This window comes from Leptonychotes weddellii, chromosome 2 (assembly GCF_054177405.1).
Source record: "Leptonychotes weddellii isolate Sample4059 chromosome 2, ASM5417740v2, whole genome shotgun sequence".
NCBI lineage: Eukaryota > Metazoa > Chordata > Mammalia > Carnivora > Phocidae > Leptonychotes > Leptonychotes weddellii.
The window spans coordinates 142,683,516-142,705,200 of NC_138370.1; the positions used below are offsets into that span (position 1 = coordinate 142,683,516).

Below are 21,685 nucleotides of genomic sequence, written 5' to 3' on the forward strand. Positions count from 1 at the left end.
ACACTTGCTCCAAAGTCCAGCCTCACTGGCCTTCTTTCCTTACTTTGAAAATTGCCAAGCTCATTTCACTCTGAGGGCCTCTCTACTAGCTGCTGCCTCTAACTGGTAGGTTTTTGCACCTGAACTTCAAGATTATGTTATTCAGATCTAAGCTCTAAACGTTAGAGAGGCCTTGCCCCTCACCCAATCCGAAGTGCCTTCCAATCATTCTATATCATATCAACCCATTTTAATTCTCTGAAAAGCACTTTTCATTATTTTTTTTCTTGATTTAGGAATTAATTTATTTGCAACTATTTTCTCCAATAGAAGCTCTTTGAGAGCAGGGTCCTTGTCTGTCTTGTTTATCATGATATCCAGTGTCTGGAATACAGAGTAGACAATCAGTAAATATTTACTTGTTGAATTGCTAGCTGTCAGTATTTGGGCCAACTCCAGCTACTAAATATAGAGTATGGCTTTTGGCAAGTTAATTTATAAAATAAAGAATATTTGCATATCCTGTTTAATAGTCTTTACCTGTACTTTTTAAGGACAAGGAGAGGCTAAGAGGCAATGTGGTGATTCTGAGCTCTAGAACCAGCTCTTTCAAAGACTCAGTGCCTTCTAGGAAATCACTTACTCTTTCTTGGGCCTCTGTTTTCTTATTGGTGGAATGAACAATTTAGATTTAAGACTTCAAGATTCTTTCCGGTTCTGCAAGTTTCTTTATATTCTCTGCCTAAATAATACAGAGCACTTCCCTGTATGGCCTCTCAGCTTCAAAAACCCATCCGCTTATGGAGTACCAAACATACTCAAGTTCTCCATTCTCACCTGTGCTCTTGCTCAGAATATCCATTCTCTTCTCTACTTAGGTAAATCCTCAACATCTTTAAAGGCCAGCTCCTCAATGGTGACCTCTGGAACTATACTGACCCCCCACTCGCTGGGCCTTTGAAGCTTCTATGTACTGAGTGTTACTATGTACCAGGCATGTGTCTCTTTTAATAACCACAACAACCCCTCTGAGGCAGATACTATTAATACTTCCATTTTAGTAATAAAGAAATCAAGCTAATTTTCCCATCTCCCAAAAGTAGTATTCATCAGTCTTACATCCAGTTCTATAAGCTCTACAGCCAGGGCTCGGAGCCCTCATGCTACATTGTTTCTAAATATAGCCACATACATTAATCTGTATTATTCCTCATCAGTTTACATCAGTATCACCTGCTCAATTTCAGTGAGTCCATGCTTTCAGTTTAAATATTTATTAAATGAATAAAGAATGAATGAAGAGACACATGAATGAAATATCACTAGCATCAAGGGAAAGTTGTGGGGTAGGGACTTAACATTTACTGAGGACCTCAAGCATCTGTCTAGGTCCTTTTATAAACATCTACATCTCCCCTTTTCATCTTAAACATAATGCTACCAGATAGGAACTATCACTGCTCCACTTTGTAGCTGAGAGGCTAAGATCCAGACAGATCTTTGACCACAGACATGGTATTTTGACATGGTTAAATAGCTAGTTGGGGTTAGAGCTGGGAAATGAATTTAGGTCTTCCTGACTCCAAAGCCAGTACATGTACCCACTACTTCTATCTCCTCAGCAGTCATCTGTATATGATAGGTTAGTTCAGAGATTCTCAAGAAGGGGTGAATTTGTGCCCCAGCAAACATTTGACAATGCCTGTACACACTTTAGTTGTCACAACTGGGGGAGGAGCGCTACTCGCATTCAGTGGGCACAGCCCAAGGAGGCATCTAAACATCTTAGAATGCACACGACAGCCCCCACGACAAAGAATAATCCACCCCAAAATGTCAATAGTGCTGAGGTTGGTAAGTCCTTGAACAGCTAAAGAAATTTACTGGTGATGTGATACCATTTTTAAAATAAACAGTTACAGTATTACAAAACCTACAGAAACATAAAGGCTATAGTTCAGGAATTTCTCCTAGCCATCATTAGGGAAATCAGTCATCAGGCAACTGTGTAATTACTATAATGTCCTGTCCTTAGGACAGGACAAACTTGTTCAATAAATAGCACTGGAAGAGTGGAATCAAGAACACATGGGGTAATCTTTAATCATTTTGTAAAAAACTATGAGAAGGAAATAGACCAGTAAAGTTACAATTTGATTCCGAAAACAAAGCTACTGGAGTATACTTGCAGACTCTGAAAATTTGTCAAAAACTGGGTATGGAAGGAAAAGCATATTACCATACTGATAAACAAAATCTACCCAAATGCTCGTGAAGACTTTTCGTATGTCTCTTAAAGCTGGTTCTAATTAGTTCCATGAATGCCTCAGAGTGGGGCAGGAATTCTTGCGTTCCAACTCAAAGGAGAAAATACAAAGTATGTAGTCTTTCCTTTGTCTCAAGGTAGGGATTGGGTTAGATACTAGGTCAACTACTTTATTTCTCCCTCTTAGATAATCCCTAATCTTCTCTTCCAACTCCCCCTTCGAATATCTAATAACCTGTTCATGGCCCATTACTTATATTTATTTGATATCTGGAACAAGTGAGCAAGAGTCTATGGAACAAAAAGTTTATCATACTTTTCAATGTGCTCCCCAAAGGGCCAAAACCAAAGATGGACAGCACAGCATACTCATGGATTTCTCCCAACTGTATCATCCCCATATCCGCCAAACATTTTGCTATGAACTAATCCCCCAAACATTTCCAGCATCCCAACTTTCACCTGCTTATAAACAGCATGCTCAGCTAAGCTTCGTCCAACTGTATCATCCACGTATCCTTGATACACAAATCTTTTCTTCTAAACTAATTCCCTGTGCATTTCCAGCATTCCAAAAATTTCTTGCCCAATATCCTTCTAGGCCCCAAACCTTGATCAATGCTAAATTCAACTCCCAAACTGACTGCCTGAAAATCAAAACAATATGCAACAAGAACACCAGACTTTAATCTTACGACACTAAGATATTTTTACATTTCCATGTCTGTCTTCCACACTGGATCATGAGCTCCTCAAAAGATAAATCTATTTCTTATTTTGAGAACTATAATTACAACAACAATAGCAGCTCTTACTTATAAAGAACTTATTCTGTGCCATGCTCCAAGTGGCTCTTCATGAATTTTCATGAATAACAGTAGATACTATTACTGAGCCCTTTTATTGAGGCCCAGAGAAATTAGATAACTAGCCCAGAGTCACATAGCTTGTAGGCAGTAAAGATGGGAATCAGACTCAGGAGGCCTGATTCCAAAATCCTTGTTCTTGGAAACTACGACATGCTAACCACTGTATGTATCACATTCACAAACTGTGCATCATAAAGGCACTCTCTAGACAAACTCAAATTGAGAAACATTCTACAAATCCCTAAATAGTGCCCTTCAGAACTAGGGTCAACCAAAAAACAGAAAGCCTGAGAAGCTGTCAGATCTAAAGGAGTCTAAATGATGACTGTCACATGGTCTCCTGGATGGGATCCTCAGATAGAAAAAGGTAAAAACTGGGCGCCTGGGTGGCTCAGTTGGTTGAACGACTGCCTTCAGCTCAGGTCATGATCCTGGAGTCCCGGGATCGAGTCCCGCATCGGGCTCCCTGCTCAGCAGGGAGTCTGCTTCTCCCTCTGACCCTCCCCTCTCTCATGTTCTCTCTATCTCATTCTCTCTCTCAAATAAATAAATAAAATCTTTAAAAAAAAAAAAAAAGAAAAAGGTAAAAACTGAAGAAATCTGAATAAAGTATGGATTTCAGTTAATAATGACATATCACTATTAGTTCATTACTTATGACAAATGTATTATACGACTAGTGTAAGATGTTAACGACAAAGGAAACTGGATAGAGGGGCAAAATGGAACCCTCAAGAGCATCACTGTAACTTTTCTGTAAATCTAATAATATTCTACACTAATAAGATTATTAAAAAAGACATCCTCTTTCAGTAATCTTTTAAAGAAATGTCTTCTAAAATTTTAATATGCACACAAATCACCTGGGAATATTGTTAAATGAAGATTTTAATTGAAGCTTTAAAGAGGGGCTGGAGATTCTGCATTTTTAATACACACCCGGGTGTTGCTGATGCTGCTGAGTCCATGGACCAAATTTCTAAGTTGCAAGGTTTTATTTTTTTTTAAGTTTATTTATTTAAATAATCTCTACACCAAAGGTGGGGCTCAAATTCACGACCTTGCGATCAAGAGCCACACACTCTTACAGCTGAGCCGGCCAAATGCCCCTATGTTGCAAGGTTTTAAAAACATCAAATGGTGTTGTCAAATGTGTTTAATTCAAATGCACTCGTGCATGGGGCTATTTCCTAGCAGCAATGTTCTTTATGGAAAGACCTCCTAGGCAAAGCTTTTGCCCCCAAATCCTGAAGGGTTAACTAGTTTTCATTTCAGTGAACGTAATATGTCTCAGGGTTAAATTCTGGAGAGAAGAAGCCCCTACTATTCCCTCCTTCATCGATCAGAGTGTGTATGTACATGTCCTTGTTTTTAAACCATAACAGAAAAGAGACCAGGAGCTCCGGATGTATCTATGGCAGAGATCTGCTCAAAGGCAAAGTTGGCACCTTCTAGAAATAGGGCAACACCCACGGTCCACAAGCAGTTCAGTCAGGTTAGCACAAGATTTTCAGTCACTTGGTACCTTCTCTGCCTAAGGGGCTACAGCGCAGAAGCACTTGCTGAGCCCAGTGTGCAGGCTCAGGGACTGGGGTGGGAAAGGGCTGGTACTAGCCTTCTTAAATGCTACAAATACAAAAAACAATGTAGTGCTTTCCATCGTACATTTTGTGAAACATTACTACTATAAGATACTTCTTGAAAATAGGGATCCATAGTCAAATATCTTGGAAGACACTAATCTCACAAATGGGTGTGAAAGTTCAGTTACAGTGAGGTGGATTATTTACATAAATTTTGGCAATTATTATAGTGCAATCTAGCCTAGCCTCTAGAAGAATAAGGAGAGACTAGAAAGGTGATCATGATGAAATCTTAAGAAAAATGGTTGTAAAAACAAAAGCACACCATAATGCCATTTAAAAAAACAAAACAAAACAGGGCGCCTGGGTGGCTCAGTTGGTTAAGCGACTGCCTTCAGCTCAGGTCATGATCCCGGAGTCCCAGGACCGAGGCCCGCATTGGGCTCCCTGCTCAGCCCTCTCACCCTCCCACCTTTCATGCTCTCTCTCTCTCTCTCTCCCTCTCATTCTCTCAAATAAATAAAATCTTTAAAAATAAATAAATAAATAAATAAATAATATATATATATTAATGTGTCCCAAAAAAGGCTCAAAAGAAATGTACAAAAATGTTAACAGTGGTCCACTCTGTTTGGTGGGGGTTATTGATGGCTTTTAAATTTTCCTCTTTTAGCTTATCTGAAATTTTCTAGAATATTGCTTTTGTAACAAAAATACAATAAAGAAGACAAAATAGGGGCGCCTGGTGGCTCAGTCGTTAAGCGTCTGCCTTACGCTCAGGTCATGATCCCAGGGTGCTGGGATCGAGCCCCGCCTCGGGCTCCCTGCTCAGCGGAAAGCCTGGTTCTCCCTCTCCCACTCCCACTGCTCGTGTTCCTGCTCTCACTGTGTCTCTCTCTGTCAAATAAATAAATAAAACCTTTAAAAAAAAAAAAAAGAAGACAAAATAATGCAGAGTATCATATCCAATATGACTAGCTATTTTTTATATTTATATAGTGATTATGTGATAAATATTCAACATTTTATCCCTAACGTTCACAGGTAACAACAAAACCTGGTTTAAAAAATATATGTGCCTAGGAGGGGCACCTGGGTGGCTCAGTCGCTTAAACATCTGCCTTCGGCTCAGGTCATGATCCCAGGGTCCTGGGATCGAGTCCCACAGTGGGCTCCTTGCTCAGCAGGGAGCCTGCTTCTCCCTCTGCCTGCTCTGCCTGCCGCTCCCCGTTTGTGCTCTCTGACAAATAAATAAATAAAATCTTAAAAAAAAAAATTCTTCCTCTCCCTCTGCCCCTCCCCCCACTCATGTGCAAGGGCTCCCCCCCAATGAATAAAATCTTTAAAAAAATATACATATATGGGCGCCTGGGTGGCTCAGATGGTTAAGCGTCTGCCTTCGGCTCAGGTCATGATCCCAGGGTCCTGGGATCGAGTCCCGCATCGGGCTCTCTGCTCCTTGGGAGCCTGCTTCTCCCTCTGCCTCTCTCTCTCTGTCTCTCATGAATAAATAAATAAAATCTTTAAAAAAAAAAAAAAATATATATATATACATATGTATGTATGTATGTATGTGTGCCTAGGAGAAAATACAGTTACATTTTTTAAAATTTTGGCCTGGGTTTAACACTACTGACAGAAATTATAATATTCATAATCTTATTAATATTCATAACAACTGACAAGATTTAATAAACATATAAAAATTCTGACAAGTAGAAACACCCTAAGAGACCGTGCTAGACAGAATTCTAAGATGGCTCCCAAATTTCCGGTCCCCCTGATGTATACACCTTCTGGGTACAATGGGGTTTCACTTCTGTGATTAAATTATGTTATATGGAAATGTGGAAGGATTTTGCAGATGTAATCAAGCAGCTAACCAGCTCAATCTGAATTAATCTAAAAGAAGACTATCCTAGGTAGATCTGACCTCATCAGGTAAAAAGAAGGGTCACAGTACTTTCCTTGAGGTCAGAGAAATTCAAAGCTAGAGATTCTGCTGCTGGCCTTGAAGAAGCAAACTGTGAGGCTATGGAGAGGCCATGTGGTAAGAAACGGTGGGCCACCTCGAGAAGCTCAGAACGGTCCCAGACTGACAGCTAGCACGACAGCAGGGACTTCAGTCCTACAACCTTAAGCCTCTGAATTCTGCCAAAGACAAGGGAACTATGAAGAGGACCCTGAGCCTCGGATAAGACCACAGTCCCATCTGACACCTACATTTCAGCTTGGTGACAGACCCTTAAGGGAGGATGTCGCCATCCCACACCCAGGCTCTAGCCCCACAAAAGCTATGATACGGTATATCTGTGTTGTTTAAAGCCACTAAATCTGTCGTAATTTGTTATGTGACAATAGAAAACTAATACAGTGATAAATGATGAACCAGGAAAATACTCGTCACATACAGAAGGATAGTATCACAGCGTCAAATTATTTAACATTTAGTTCAATACAAGTGCACAAATGAAAATGCACAGTGGCCACAGACAACCTAGACTGAACAACGAGCTGAACGCCAGTCCTGCCTTAATAGATAAAATCTTCCTACAGATGACGAAGAGAAGCTCATTTGGAAAATAGGAAAAGGAAATGATCACTTTACCAAGGAAATTCAAAAAGCCAATAAACATATAAAAAGTTAAGCATCTCACTGCTCATCAGAGACAAATTAAGACAATGAAGTGCTGAGTCTACAAATATCACAGAGATTAAAAAGAATAACTTCATCCCATTATGGCTGGTGTGAAAAATGGGTATTGTTTTTCTGGGTGGTGGGAATGTAAATTAGCACAATATTTTAGATATAAATTTTGTAGGATCTATAATAATTTTATATGTGCATACCTCTGGAGCCAATACCACTTCTAGAAATGTATCTTATAAAAATAAGATATGTACAAACATGTATGTACAAAAATGCATATTACATGATGAATTTTCTTTTACATATCATAATCTTTAATACTATCTCCTTGCCTCAGACTCTAAAAGCTACATGAGATCAAGGGACTTTTGCCACATATTCGGGGCTCACAAAATTTATGTTGAATGAGTAAGTGATAACTGAGTAAGTTCATTGCAAGTATTGTTACAATAGCAAAGTAAGCTTGACCACATACAATGCAATACTATGCACTTAATGTTATGAGCGGACTCAGAAAAAAAGTCCATGAGCTATTGTTGAATAAAAGAAGAAAACTGCAAAAAAAAAAAAAATTATAACATGTTCTAACTTATAAAAGGGAAAATGTGCAAATATATATGTTCACATATAAAAGAATAGGGAGAGTTATATATTCATCAAATTGTTAATGGTGGTTAACCTCTAGAGAGTAAGGTTTTTAATTAGTTATGGATACTTCTCAGAAACATTTTCATAGGAGTGTACATTACTTTTGTAAATAACAAAATTAATGTAGTTCAATTCTTTAAAGAAAACTTGCAATTTGTATATTTACTTCCGTAGCTTCAGATGTTTAGCTCATCATATTTCTAGGTGTTCTTAACCAAGAATTGATGGTATCTATGGGCTAAACGATGATGTGATGGGTTAAAGGGGGGGCTGTAGCCCCTCCCTTTGGAATTATTTTCAAAATATTTCTTAGGGAGATGGTCCATAATTTCATTAGATTCATTAGATTCAAAATATTTCTTAGGGAGATGGTCCAGAGTTTCATTAGATTCATTAGATTCAAAATATTTCTTAGGGAGATGGTCATAGTTTCATTAGATTCTCACAACTATCTATAATACTGTATTCTCACTGTACCTCATCTCCAACCTTCTACTACTAGTAGTAATTTACTTTCCTTTTAAAGAAACTATGGCAGTAGACTCCTTGACCTTGACCTACTAACTTTTGGAAGAACAACAATGACGCTTAATGCCTCTTTTGATGAGTTAAGTACCTAATGCTTAAATATAGCACCTGTATGCTAGAATTATCAGACCTTTAACTGGGTGCCAAAAAAGACCAATCTTAGGGTTGGTTTTCATAGAAACCCAACACTCACCATTTTCTTCATGGCAGTAATCAAACCCTGCCACACTACATCTTCGGAAAACCATCTTATTCTCAGTGAGAGTTCCTGTCTTATCAGAAAAGAGGTACTGAATCTGTCCAAGATCCTCGGTGATGTTCAGGGCTCGGCACTGAACAGTGGAATCCATCTTCTCATTGTAGAAATCCACATCACTTTGTATAAAATATATCTGTCCGAGCTTCACAATTTCAATGGAAACGTAGAGAGAAATGGGAATCAAGACCTAAGAGGAACCAAGTAATTTAAAAAATGTTAGAGAGCGGAAAGAAAGTTTGAGAAACCAAATATACTTGGGTAAGTAACAAAGATCTTAAAATTCTATGATGAGCTCAACAGAAATTACCTGTAACAAAATGATCATGGTCCAAAACATATAGAATCCTGCCAACACTGGTGATATGACATGTCCATCAGGCTCAGGGATATTAAAAAACATTATGTTTTCATATCTACTCAACCAGATTCCATGACCTTTCAAAAAACACACAGACATGAAAAGGATGCTACATATGTATTATGTAAATATAGAATTTCATTCCTAAAGAGGAATAAAAGTATTTATTTTGGTTGAACACCAATTGTTTATTTTTGAAAACAAACTGAAATGCAAAAAGGCTCCACATTCTCCTGTCTCAGTCTCTCTTTAAATCTCTTCCCAGGTCCCTTTCCTACTGTGGCCACATGTAGCTGGATATAATCAACATTAATGCCTTTCAGATCACAGAATGAGAAAGATAAAGATCTGATGGAAAAAATTATTGGCAAATAATCTCCTTTGCAGAAGTCAAATATTCATAAATATTTCAAAAATTAAATACTTTTAAATAGAGATCTTGATGAAAAGATGTCAGTATAAAAAAATCATATTTTACCTACCCAATGCACCAGTTAAACACATCACAACCAAAAGTAGGACACACCAGAGGACATCTGTATTTGCTCTTCTTTCTAATTTGCTGCGCTTATACCTTGGACCACTGTTGTTCAGCATTGCTTTGGTTTCATGGCCTACATAGGTAACATGTCAGAAAATGTGCAAATTAAAGCCAGAGAGCAAATACCAAATTTTTAAATCTCTGTGACAGATACAAAGAGAAGCTGCATAATATATTTTGCTAATTTAGTTTGCTTTTGTGATCCATTTAGAAAAACAGAGACCAAGGATTAAGTTTATCAAGACAAAATTTCCTTTCTGCTTTTGTAAACTGCATTTTGAATAAATGGAAAATGTTAACTTGAAGAAAAACACAGAGGAGACAACAGTGAAAATGAGAAGTGTCACTGACCTGCGTAAACCACAATGCCCACAACAGCCTCTGTGTTTCTAATGGTGCATCCTCTAAGTAATAAATTTTCTTTACTGAGACCCACGTGTTCTTTGTTGGGATGTTCTCTATAAGAAAGACAGCACAGAGATTCATTTTCACTTAGCAAAAGTGGGGGGAAAATAAATAGCAAAAATGAGGATGTAAAAATAAAAATCATGGATTTTGAGTTTTCTTGACTGGGAGTATTAATTCGAGTGGTTCAGAAGAAAGGTTTCAAATCTCTGGGCCATTTGCTTTTGTTATTTTGCTTTGGCGCAGAGAAAGATGCAACAAGTTTCAACTACCATTGTTTTCTACTATTCACTGTTTGTCAACTTCTAGCACCACAAAAACTCAAAAATATTCCAAATAAGGAAATGTTACTCTCGTACAAACTGTATTTCAGGGTAACTTAGTAATAGACAAGGGAAAAGTTCTTGATAGAATTAGGAAGTTACTCCTTCCAACCCAGATGGAATCAAGGATTGTTCTAGGCAATGGTAACCTGTGGCTGCTAAAATCATTAGGTGACACACTGATGAGGAATTTTATAATGAAAGGATAAGGCTGAGAACACCAATCTTAACAGAACTACCGATGGGACAAGGGACATCATGGGCCTCCAGATGGTATGGAATAGAAGCACATGTCTCCACAGGATCCTAATCAAGCCTCTGTAACCGCAAATCAACCTGGGGTCTGCGGCATCAAGAGATCTGTGAAGCCTCTGAAACTGTATGCAATATTTCCTGCGTGTACGTATGTGTGGATATCTACGTCTATCTTGGTAGAAAGAGAAACTATTTCTTTCATCAGATTCGAAGGTGCCCCTGGACAGTTTACAGGAAGTCAGAGGGCCAGAAAAAAAAAAAAACAGTGTTCACCACGACCCCAAGGATGCAGTGGGCCAAATCTAAGTGCAGTATAAACCGCAGCCAAAATGACCTGGCTTATTCAACAAATGGATGGCAGGGGGGCACAGGGAGAAGCAGGGAGGTCTCAACTCAGGAAGAAGGCAATCAGCTCAGTCTAGAAAGGGGTAAATTCTACCAGCTAAATGACCTAATTTCTTGGGAGGGAAAATTTAGAGACATGTCAACCAAATGAAATGGGCAGACCTTATTCTGATCCTGGTTACGCTGTACTGACTACAAAAAATTTTTTGAGATAAGTGGACAAATCTGAACAAAAACTAGGTATTAAATGATATCAAGAAATTGTTCTTAATTTAGTTAGGTGTGATAATGATGTTACGGCTCTGGTCCTTTACTGCTATGTGTTCACAGTGAAGTAGTTACACTGAAATGCTAATGGGGAAGAAATAGGAAGATAATTAAAACAAAGTTGGCAAAATTAGCCCGTGAGTGCTCATTACATTTTTCTTTCTGCTTTTGCATGCTTGAAATGTTCTGCAATAAACAATTTAAAAATTATCAAAGTAACTACTTAAGTTATGATAGTGGCAAAAATACAGAGAAAAATAACTGGAAATTTTTCTTAAATAAGCAAAAAGTAATGTATTTCACCTATTTTGAAAATGCCCACTTCATTTCAGCATTAAAATTAGACTGTTTTCTAAGCAAAATACTTCGGTCAGTAAGTTTTTCTTTTTTCTTACATATAGGAAAATAGTCCCTGTATCTGGCATCCTTGCTATCTGGAAAAATAACTCTTCAAAGAAGGTTTCATACCTTAAAGGACAAAAAAAAATCGAATTGTTCCTTCATTTCTATATTTGTAAACACCTTATACTAAGAGATATATGTTTACATTCCTTCATATATGTGGTTTTATGTACAAAGAGACAACCATGGAGTCATAGTCAGGGTCAGCAGTGTCCTTGGGTTTAATTTAATTCTACTTCCTGGTTTTATAGATGAAGAATTTAAGTCCCAACATTCACATTTCCATGTAGTATTCCCAGGCAAACACCACACAATGCTCATCAGTATAGCATTCATTATCCCTAGAACCTTTATAGGAACAGATTTAATATACACAAGCATTTCCAAAGTTCCTCAGTAAGATTTTAGATTTTTTTTCCCCCTGGGATCCTTATTTTTCACGATTACATCACTCTAGGTTACTATCATTAGATCAAAGCCTAACTCCTATCCTTACTGCGTCTGCCCAAACATTAAACAGGTCCTGCACTTGACAGGTATATATTTGGCACTTATGACATGGGACCTTTGGACTCTATATGAAGCACTGACTGTCCACATAGAGCTCTTATCCATTGAAGAAGCTAGGTAACATCTGCCACTGCCCAGCAGTCCTGCTCAGATGCTGGGAATGGAAAAACACACACAGTCGTGGCTCCTGTGGTCTACGGGGAGGTAATTGATAGAGAAATATGTAAGTATAATAAAATTATTATAGATATTATGATAGAAATCGATATTCAGCATGCACTGTGGGCACAAATAGGGAGAACGTCAGTTCCACCTGAGAGTAAGACCAGAGAAATCACCATGTAGAAAGTGAGCTTGAGCATCTCAATTTTTGATTTTTTTTTTAAGATTTTATTTGTAAGAGAGAGAGACAGAGAGAGAGCACAAGCAGTGGGAGTGGCAGGCAGAGGGAGAAGCAGGCTCCCTGCTGAGCAAGGAGCCTGATGCGGGAGTCGATCCCAGGACCCTGGGATGATGACCTGAGCTGAAGGCAGACGCTTAACTGACTGAGCCACCCAGGCGTCCCTCAATTTTTGTTGATTTTAGAAAACAGACCACAAAGCAGGAAAGGGATAAGGAGCTAGTTTCGTGGGTAAAAATAACTCCACATAAAATCACTGTATCTACCTGAGCTGACTCATTCAATGCTTCCCTGCAAGTTGCTGAAGCCAGTTCTCAACAGAGGCATTAACAGAGCAGACCCAGAGAAGTCCAATCACTGAGGAAGACAGAATCTCAGGGAGTGAGAGGAAGCTGAGAACATCTTTTGGATGTGGATTCCAAGAGGAAGGCAATTCCAGTGGTTAGACCAGGCTAATCAGAAAGTAAGGCACCACACTTGAAGCAGACATACATCAGGGGAGCCCATCTTGAATGGAAAAAAACAAAGAGCAGGCAAACATGGCATCACAGAATCTGGAGGCAAGTGATAATTAGGAGAATCAGGAGGTTAGTGGGGCCCTAGAGCTAGGTAAGGGCTCTAGGGCAAGACTGAGTACCCACAGCAGCAAAAGATGTCTCCAGTGTGTCCGTTAAGAAAAAAATCATGTCCAGTGTGGATGAAGACAGAGGCTGACAAGGTAGACCAGGACTCCGGTTTCAGAAATTTGGTTAAGGCACTCATTAATCTGCTTTCCATCACTATAAATTAGCTTTTGTTTTCAAGAAATTATATAAATCAAATCATATAGTATATATTCTTTTCCACCTGGCTTCTTTCACTCAGTGTGATATTCTGAGATACATCCATGTTCTTGCATGTATCACCAGTGAATTCCTTTTTGCTGAGTAGTATTACATGGTATGGATATCCAATTTGGTTATCCATTCACCTGCTGATGGACATTTGGGTTGTTTCCAGTTCTGGAGTCTCACAAATAAAGCTGCTATGAATATTTGTGTGCAGGTTTCTGTATGAAGAAATGTTTTATTTTCTCTTAGGTAACTACCTAGGAGTGGGATAGCCAAATCATACAGTGGACATATGTTTAACTTTTTTTTTTTTTTAAAGATTTTATTTATTTGAGAGAGAGAGAATGAGAGAGAGCGAGTACATGAGAGGGGGGAGGGTCAGAGGGAGAAGCAGACTCCCCGCTGAGCAGGGAGCCCGATGCGGGACTCGATCCCGGGACTCCAGGATCATGACCTGAGCTGAAGGCAGTCGCTTAACCAACTGAGCCACCCAGGCGCCCCGACATATGTTTAACTTTACAAGAAACTTCCAAATTGTTTAAAGCGACTGTACTTTATATATCCCCACAGGTGGTATCTGAGTGCTCGGGTTCCTCTACATTCTCACCAGCACTTCTATTCGTGGGTCTTTTTTAGCAGTTGTAGCTCTGTGGTTTTAATGTATATCTTTTCCCATAGCTATTTGTCATCTACATATGAAGTGTCTTTTTTTTGGTGAAGTGTCTGTTCAAACTTTTTTACCATTTAAAAAACCATATTGTTTTCTTATTGCTCAGTTTTGAGATGTCTTTATGTATTCTGAACACAAGTCCTATGTCCGATACATGCATTGCGAATATTTTCCTCCAGTCTGTGACTTATCTTCTCATTCACTTAACTGTGTTGTTGAAGAGAAAATGGTTTTAATTTTGATGAAGTTCTTTTTTCTATTTTTGGCCTTTTATGGATTGTGCTTTGGGTGTTGTATCCAAGAAATCTTTGCCTAACCTAAGGTATCAAAGATTTCCCTTATGTTTCCTCTATGTGTAAGGAGTTTCTAATCTTATGTTTACATTTAATCATAGGCTCCATTTTTGGTTAAGTTTTTTACACAGTGAGAGGTATGGCTTGACGTTTATTTTTTAGAATTTGGACATCCAATTGTTATAGCACCATTTGTTGAAAACAGTAATCTTTCTTTACTAAATTGCTTGTGTACCTTTGTCAAAGGCACATTTATGGATAACAAAAACCAGCTGACTGTGAATGTGTGGATCAATTTCTGGACTCTATAATCTTTCAATCTCTTCTGACCTACTGGTCTCTCTTTATGCCAAAACGACACTAACTTGATTATTGTACCTTTACAAGACGTCTTGAAATCAGGTGGTGTTAGCCCTCCCACTCTGTTCTTTTTCAAAGTTGTTTTAAGTTAATATGGGTCCTTTGCAACCCCATATAAATTTTTAGAATAAACTTGTCTACTTCTTTTAGAAAAAGACCAAAAAAAACCAAAAACAAAAACCCAAACCATGCTGGAATTTTGATTGGGATTACACTGAATCCACAGATCAATTTGGAGACAAACTGACATCCTAAGAATATTGTGTCTTTCAACCCATGAACAACATATCTCTCTCCAACTATTTAGGTCTTTAATTTCTCCCAGCAGTGTTCCATGGTTTTGAGTGTGCAAGTGTTTCACATCTTTTGTCAGAATTATCCTCAGGTATTTAATTTTTTCTGATGCTATTATAAGTTGTATTTGGAAAAATTTCAGTATCTGGTTGTTTATTGCTAATATATAGAAATACAATTGATTTCTGTATATTGACGCTTCCTACAACACTGTCAAACTCACCTATTAAATTCTTATAAATTTTATCAGATTTTCCACAAAGAACATCAAACCATCTACAAATAAAAGACAGTTTTACTTCTTTCTTATTGATAACTTTTATTTCCTTTTCTTGCCTGACTGCACTAGCTAGAACCTGCAGCACAATCTTGAATAAAAGTGGTAAAAGTGAATAACCATGTCTTGTTCCTGATCTTAGGGGAAAAAACATTTAAAAGCATTTAGTCTTGCATTATTAAGAATGATTCTAAATGCAGGTTCTTCATAGATGCCCTTTATCAGGTTGAGAGAGTTCCTTTCTATTTCCAGTTTGCAAGAACAGGAGTTAGATTTTGTCAAATGCTTTGCATCTATGAGATGATCACTTGGTTTTTCTTTTACAATTTGTTAATTACGGCTTGTTAATATGGTGAATTACATCATGTGATTTTTTTCTAATATTAAACCAACCTGAATTTTTGAGATAGGTCCCACTGGGTCATGATGTATTATCCTTTTTACACATTGTTGGATTTGACTTGCTATAATTTTGTGTAGAATTTTTACATCTATGTTCATGAAGAATATTGATCTTTCCTTATATGTCTTTGTATGCTTTGGTATCAGAATAACTCTGGAGTTGGAAATTTTCTCTACCATTTTCTCTTCAGATCACCACTATGAAGTAGGTCTAATTATCTCCTCTTAAAAATCAGGAAACTGAAGATGAAAAAGAATAAATAACTTGGTTCAAGGCATAAAGCACTAAAGTGGCCAACCCCAGACCTGAAATTAGGTAAGACCTCAAATTCTAGCTACCCTTACAAAAGGGTACTTTCTTACGCTACTGACAGAGACTTTATAATTATTTTGAGAACAAGCTTTTGTTGTTGTTTTTAAATCATACATAAGTAAATATTTAAATGATTAAAATAAAGCTAAATTAATAGATGGCTAAACACATGGTCTTTGGTGATTTAACTTGGATATATGGACACATATATTTTATTGAGTTAAATATAACTGCAATAAACAATTCCACTCACACCAACGAAGGTAAGTCATGTATCACTCACAGATAGCCTCGGAATCTGTTGAGGTCATTGTTTGGACTTTCACATTTTATCTTACTGGAGAATTTCTCTGGGTCAACTTCAGAGTCCTAAAAATAAATAAATAAATTAATTAAATAAATAAATAACTATATATACATTTTAAATCACAACGTAAGAAGAATTCAATGTCAAAAAGATGACATTTTTACGTATATCACTTAATTTGCATTAAGCATATATGTGGACATTCTGAGCATATATACATTTAATTCCAACACACTGTATTTAAAATTTAAAAATAAGCTGGACATCAGCATCTTACAAAATTCTCTAATGGATTAAATGATAATTTTAGAATGCTTGATGAAACCAATGAGCAAATAAGCAAAGGGTTTTTATAGAACGTAGGCACAGATTCACTAAGAATAAGCCATGTGAACTTTATCTCATTTCCTTGTTTTTATATGAATGTTTGCCTAATAAAAGAAATACTATTGATATATCTTGTAATGCAATAACATATCACGGCAAATGTATGGAAAATCTGAGTTATATAATCATATGATTTGATTTGTTAATCAATTTTTTGAGTTCTTCTGATGTACCAGAATCTCGACTATGTACTTTAAATATATTAATTTCTTCTTTAAAACCCCATGAGGTAGGTGTTATAATGAGGTCTAATTAACAGATAAAGACAGAGAAGCACAAAGAAGATCAATAATTTGCTATAGGTTTCCACATAAGGCAGTCTTTAGAAATAGGACTGCAAACTAGGTCATGGGATTCCAGAGCACTGACCCTTAACTGAATCCAAAGTGTGATGACTAATCAACTGCCATTACCCTTAAAGTAGGTACTTAGTGGTATTTAATAGAATCTCAAATTGTATAAGATTTTTACCAATGTCTTAGTTATATAAATGCTCACAAAAGTGACAATGACAAGCTAAGAGGCATATCAATCACAGGATCCAAATTAAATCCAGAGAAAGAAAGATGGCCCATTGTTACATCAGATGATGAAATTTATTGAAGATTAGGGCATTTAGTTTACAAGTATAAGATGAAGGAAACCTGACTTAACAGTTCAGTTTTAAAAAGACCATTATTTATTTTTTTTAGTTTTGATACTTGCATGCTTGTTATTTTTTAAGTTTTTTATTAACATATAATGTATTGTTTGTTTTGGGGGTACAGGTCTGTGATTCATCAGTCTTACATAATACGCAACGCTCACCATAGTACATACCCTCCCCAGTGTCCATCACCCAGCCACCCCATCCCTCCCACTCCCCTCCACTCCAGCAACCCTCAGTTTGTTTCCTGAGATCAAGAGTCTCTTATTGTTTGTCTCCCTCTCTGGTTTCGCCTTGTTTCATTTTTCCCTCCCTTCCCCTATGATCCTATTTCTTGTTTCTCAAATTCCTCATATCAGTGAGATCACATGATACTTTTCTTTCTCTGACTGACTTATTTCGCTTAGCGTAATACCCTCCATTCACAGCGTTGCAAATGGCAAGTTTAAAAAGACCATTCAATTTTAAAATACTTCATCTCAAGTGTTTCCAGAGAAAGGGAAAGGAAACTGATATGTAAGCACTATCCATGACATTTTTACATATATTACTTCATTTGCATCTCACAGCAAAGCTATGAGGCAGGCATCATTGTTTCTACTTTAAGATGAACTGATACATAAAATAAGTGACTTGCCCAAGGTCACACAGTAATTAAATATCAAAGCAGGAATTCATTCAAACTCATGTTAATATAACTTTAAAGTTCTTGTTTCCCTCACCACAGCAGGGTCTAGAAAGGTCTAGAAGCTCTGTGGCCAAGAGAAGCTACACGAATCTCAAAAGGTCTGGGTATAGATGCAATTACAGATTCTAGGAAGAGAAGGTGATTATTTCCATTGCAAAATAACTCTCCAAATTGCAAAATAATTCCATTTCCTTTAATTCAGTTCCAAAAAATATAGGATTGCCAGACTAAAATGTGTGAACTTCAAAGTCATTATATCCTATTATCTATAAAACACTTCCACAGAGAGCTGGAAATGGATTAAGTCCTCTGGGGTTCTATTTTGTAATAGTAAAAATGAATTTAAAAATCTCTTTATATGTACCTGTGAAAACCTTCTGAAAAGAAAATGTTAACAAGTCACCAACTGAGAACATATTATTTACCTGCTCTGCATATCCTCGAACCACCTGCCTCTGTTTTAAATTGCTCTCTCCATCAAGACCAGAAGTCTCAATGTGACAGATTCCATCTGGATCAGTAGAAAAGAGTAAGACCATGTCTGCAGGAATAACCTCATTACAGGAAAGGCGAATAAAGTCCCCAACAGCAACATCTTTCCAGCACTGGTCGACATATCTTTTCTCTTTCCTAACATTGGGGGGAAACAAAAGTATAAAGAGAGTATGAAGACAGAAACATATATAATCTTATTTTTTCAGTTTTGTGTATAATTTAAAGCATGTTTAAAGCCTTAGGGTGAATTTTAATCCATTAAATGTTAAAAGGGAAGCCAGAGAAAACCTAAATTCCAGAGTTTGTTTCACCTGAAAATTGAGTTATTGAGCTAATAAAACATATTTCTCAGCTCCTTTGTCCTTTGAGGTTTTGAACTATTATGCTGTTTGAGGTGTAACTGGAATAAAATGAACATTTGCTGGGTTTATTCACGTACAACACAATCCCTGGGTACTGCTCTGTTGTCAGGTATCAAGGATCCAGAAATGCACAAGACACATCTACTCTCACAGCGCTTCCTGTCTGATAGGATGAATTAAAGAAAACACCAAAGAAGTAAAATAAAAATAAAATGAGGGGCGCCTGGGTGGCTCATATGGTTGGGTGTCTGCCTTTGGCTCAGGTCATGATCTCCCGGTCCTCGAATCAAGCCCCGCATCGGGCTCCTGGCTGGCTCAGCAGGGAGTCTCCTTCTCCCTCTCCCTCTGCCTCTCCCCCTGCTTGTGTGCTCTCTCTGTCTCTGTCTCTCTCTCTTAAATGAATAAATGAAATCTTAAAATTTTTAAAAAAAAATGAAATAAAATGAATACTCAACATTTCAAAAATTATTATACTACTCATTAACACCTCTAATTATCACTTAATAGAAATACTGGTAAGACAGTCCTGAGGGCAAAACTTGTATACTTTCTGCTCTACAGAATTATATCCGTTATTTCAAGAAATATTTAGCTTAAAGGGCTATCTAAGAAATACATTTTCAGGGCTTATTTTCCCAAAATATCTAATGCACCAGGTTGAATCCAACTAAAGGAAATCCTTGATTACCTAAAGAGTTGGTTAGTTCACAGAGAAAGGCAAATCAATGATTTTGTCCTTACCATTCTTTTTCCTAGTGTTTGTGCACACCCGTTCACTCTTCGTGGAGGAAAGTAAGAGAGAACATCCGAAAACATAGGTATGGGTCATATTTCAAAGGTTCAGTCCTAAAAGTCTAGGAGTAGTGATTTCATTCCATAGAAAATGGGGAGTCACAAGGTTCACCAGAAGGAGGATGGGATACTACTTCCATTTACTAACCCCTGCGACAGAGTAACGGATGGACTTTGGGTGTCAAGCTAGTTTGGTGTAGGAATGGCCAAAAAAACCAATGTAAAGTTATTGAAATAATTCAGGAGAAGAATGAAGATGGTCAGAAGGCAGCAGCAACAGGGATAAATAGAAGATTAATTCAAGACATATTTGGGTTTTTTGACTTAACTACATGTTTTAGGACTTACTACACCATATTTTATGACTGAACTACATGTAAAGGAGTTACCAAGCATGACTCTACAGTCTCTAACTTGTATGATGGGATGATGAATGGTGCCTTTCACCACATCTCAAATTTTCAATCAACTGGTTGCATGAGAGGGCAGATAATAAACTCAGATTGGAAAGTTTTTATCTGAAGGGGGATGTGAAAAAGAGGATGTGCAGCAATTTGAGGGTTCTGATCCTATGCTCATGGGTACAGATATAAATGTGGAAGTCCTAGGAACATAGAGGGCAGGTGACACCAGGTAAGGACATGAGATTCCTTAGGGAAGGAGACTTCAAGGTAATAAAGAAGTGGAAGGAGACCCCAGAGAAAGTAATATCAGAGAAATCCAGAGAGAAGGAAACTTCAAAAAGGGAGCAATCCTAGTGAAGCAGCAAAGGGTCAAAGCCTATGGTATTCAGTGATTAGGATGTCTGTTGACTATGGAAAATGCTGATAGAATGAAATTGTTCCTGGGAGTATGAATAAGGAAGTGAGACCTCCACGAACCAGAGAGGGACTGGAAGTTTAAGAAGTAGAATATTTCATGATGTTTAGCTATGAAAGGAAATAAGGGGTAAAAGCAGCCACTGCAATGAAAGGTAAGTCAAAGGACAAAGGATGAGAGTAACTGGACATGAACATGAGATGTAGGAAAGGAGTCCATGGAACAGGCAAGGTATAAGACAGAGCACTGTGTGGGGGATGCTGGTGGAAGCTATAAAGAAACAAGGAATGGGATTAACAACATAGAGGAAAGGATTCCTATCACAGTAAAGGGAGTTGCCTCTTCATCTAAGGTCAGAAGAAAGTTGTTGAAAATGTGAATGATGCACGAAGGAATGGGGGGTACACAATTCATGTTTCATGGCCTCTACTTTTTCTGTTAGGAAAGCTACAAGGAAAATTTGCTAAGAATTTGTAAAGATAGGAAGAGAAGACAGACTTGACTCTTAGGGTTAGGAATTTTATTTTTCTTTCAAACATAAGAAGTAGGATTCCTCTAAAGGACAAGTTTATTTATTCTACATTGGAACAAAATTTAAATGAAGCCAATTTCATAATTAACTTCATTTTTCCCTATTTGGAGTATACACCAGGATTTCAAAAAAATACCTAATTTGCCCAACAGCTAGCTAGTTCAGGTCAATAAACATCTACGGGCCTTAATTTATGCCAGTTACACATTAGGTGCTAAAAATACACAAATGGTTAATAAATGGTCACCACCCTATACAAGTTATGGTTGAAATCAGAAATAGAGACACAAACAGTACTTTCATAAGAGAGAGGTATGCATGCCCAGGTTACTATGGGAGCCAATAGTTGGGGTTAGCCCTGGAGGAGGTGAATCTTGATGGATGACCAAGAGTGACTCAGGTGAAGAAAGGTGGGACAGTGTATCAGTCAGGATGCAAAGACATAGGGCAAGAGAGAGCTCGTGTGTAAAAGCAACTGCAAGCCAGTGACAATGCTCACTCTGCCACATTTAACTAGCTCTGAAGATTTTTCATTGTGGTAGACTCAAAATGAGACTATATTTCCTTACCCAACAAAGAATTAAAGCTAGTGAAAGGACCTTCTTCTCCCACAGCTGAATGTTCAGCTAG

The 21,685-nt window shown here is 37.6% G+C and overlaps 1 protein-coding gene across 5 annotated transcripts in view; it reads right to left on the reverse strand.

Moving 5' to 3' along the window:
- The window catches only part of ATP10D (ATPase phospholipid transporting 10D (putative)), a 94,901-nt gene that overhangs the window by 42,520 nt on the left and 30,696 nt on the right, over nucleotides 1-21,685 (reverse strand). For all 5 annotated transcript variants that reach the window (XM_081812414.1, XM_081812415.1, XM_081812418.1 and 2 more), the window contains 6 exons: nucleotides 18,481-18,685; nucleotides 16,311-16,396; nucleotides 10,033-10,139; nucleotides 9,623-9,754; nucleotides 9,090-9,217; nucleotides 8,717-8,969 (listed from right to left, as the gene is read on the reverse strand). In XM_081812414.1, the coding sequence (XP_081668540.1) occupies nucleotides 8,717-8,969; nucleotides 9,090-9,217; nucleotides 9,623-9,754; nucleotides 10,033-10,139; nucleotides 16,311-16,396; nucleotides 18,481-18,685 (911 nt within the window). The remainder of the gene's footprint in view (nucleotides 1-8,716; nucleotides 8,970-9,089; nucleotides 9,218-9,622; nucleotides 9,755-10,032; nucleotides 10,140-16,310; nucleotides 16,397-18,480; nucleotides 18,686-21,685) is intronic.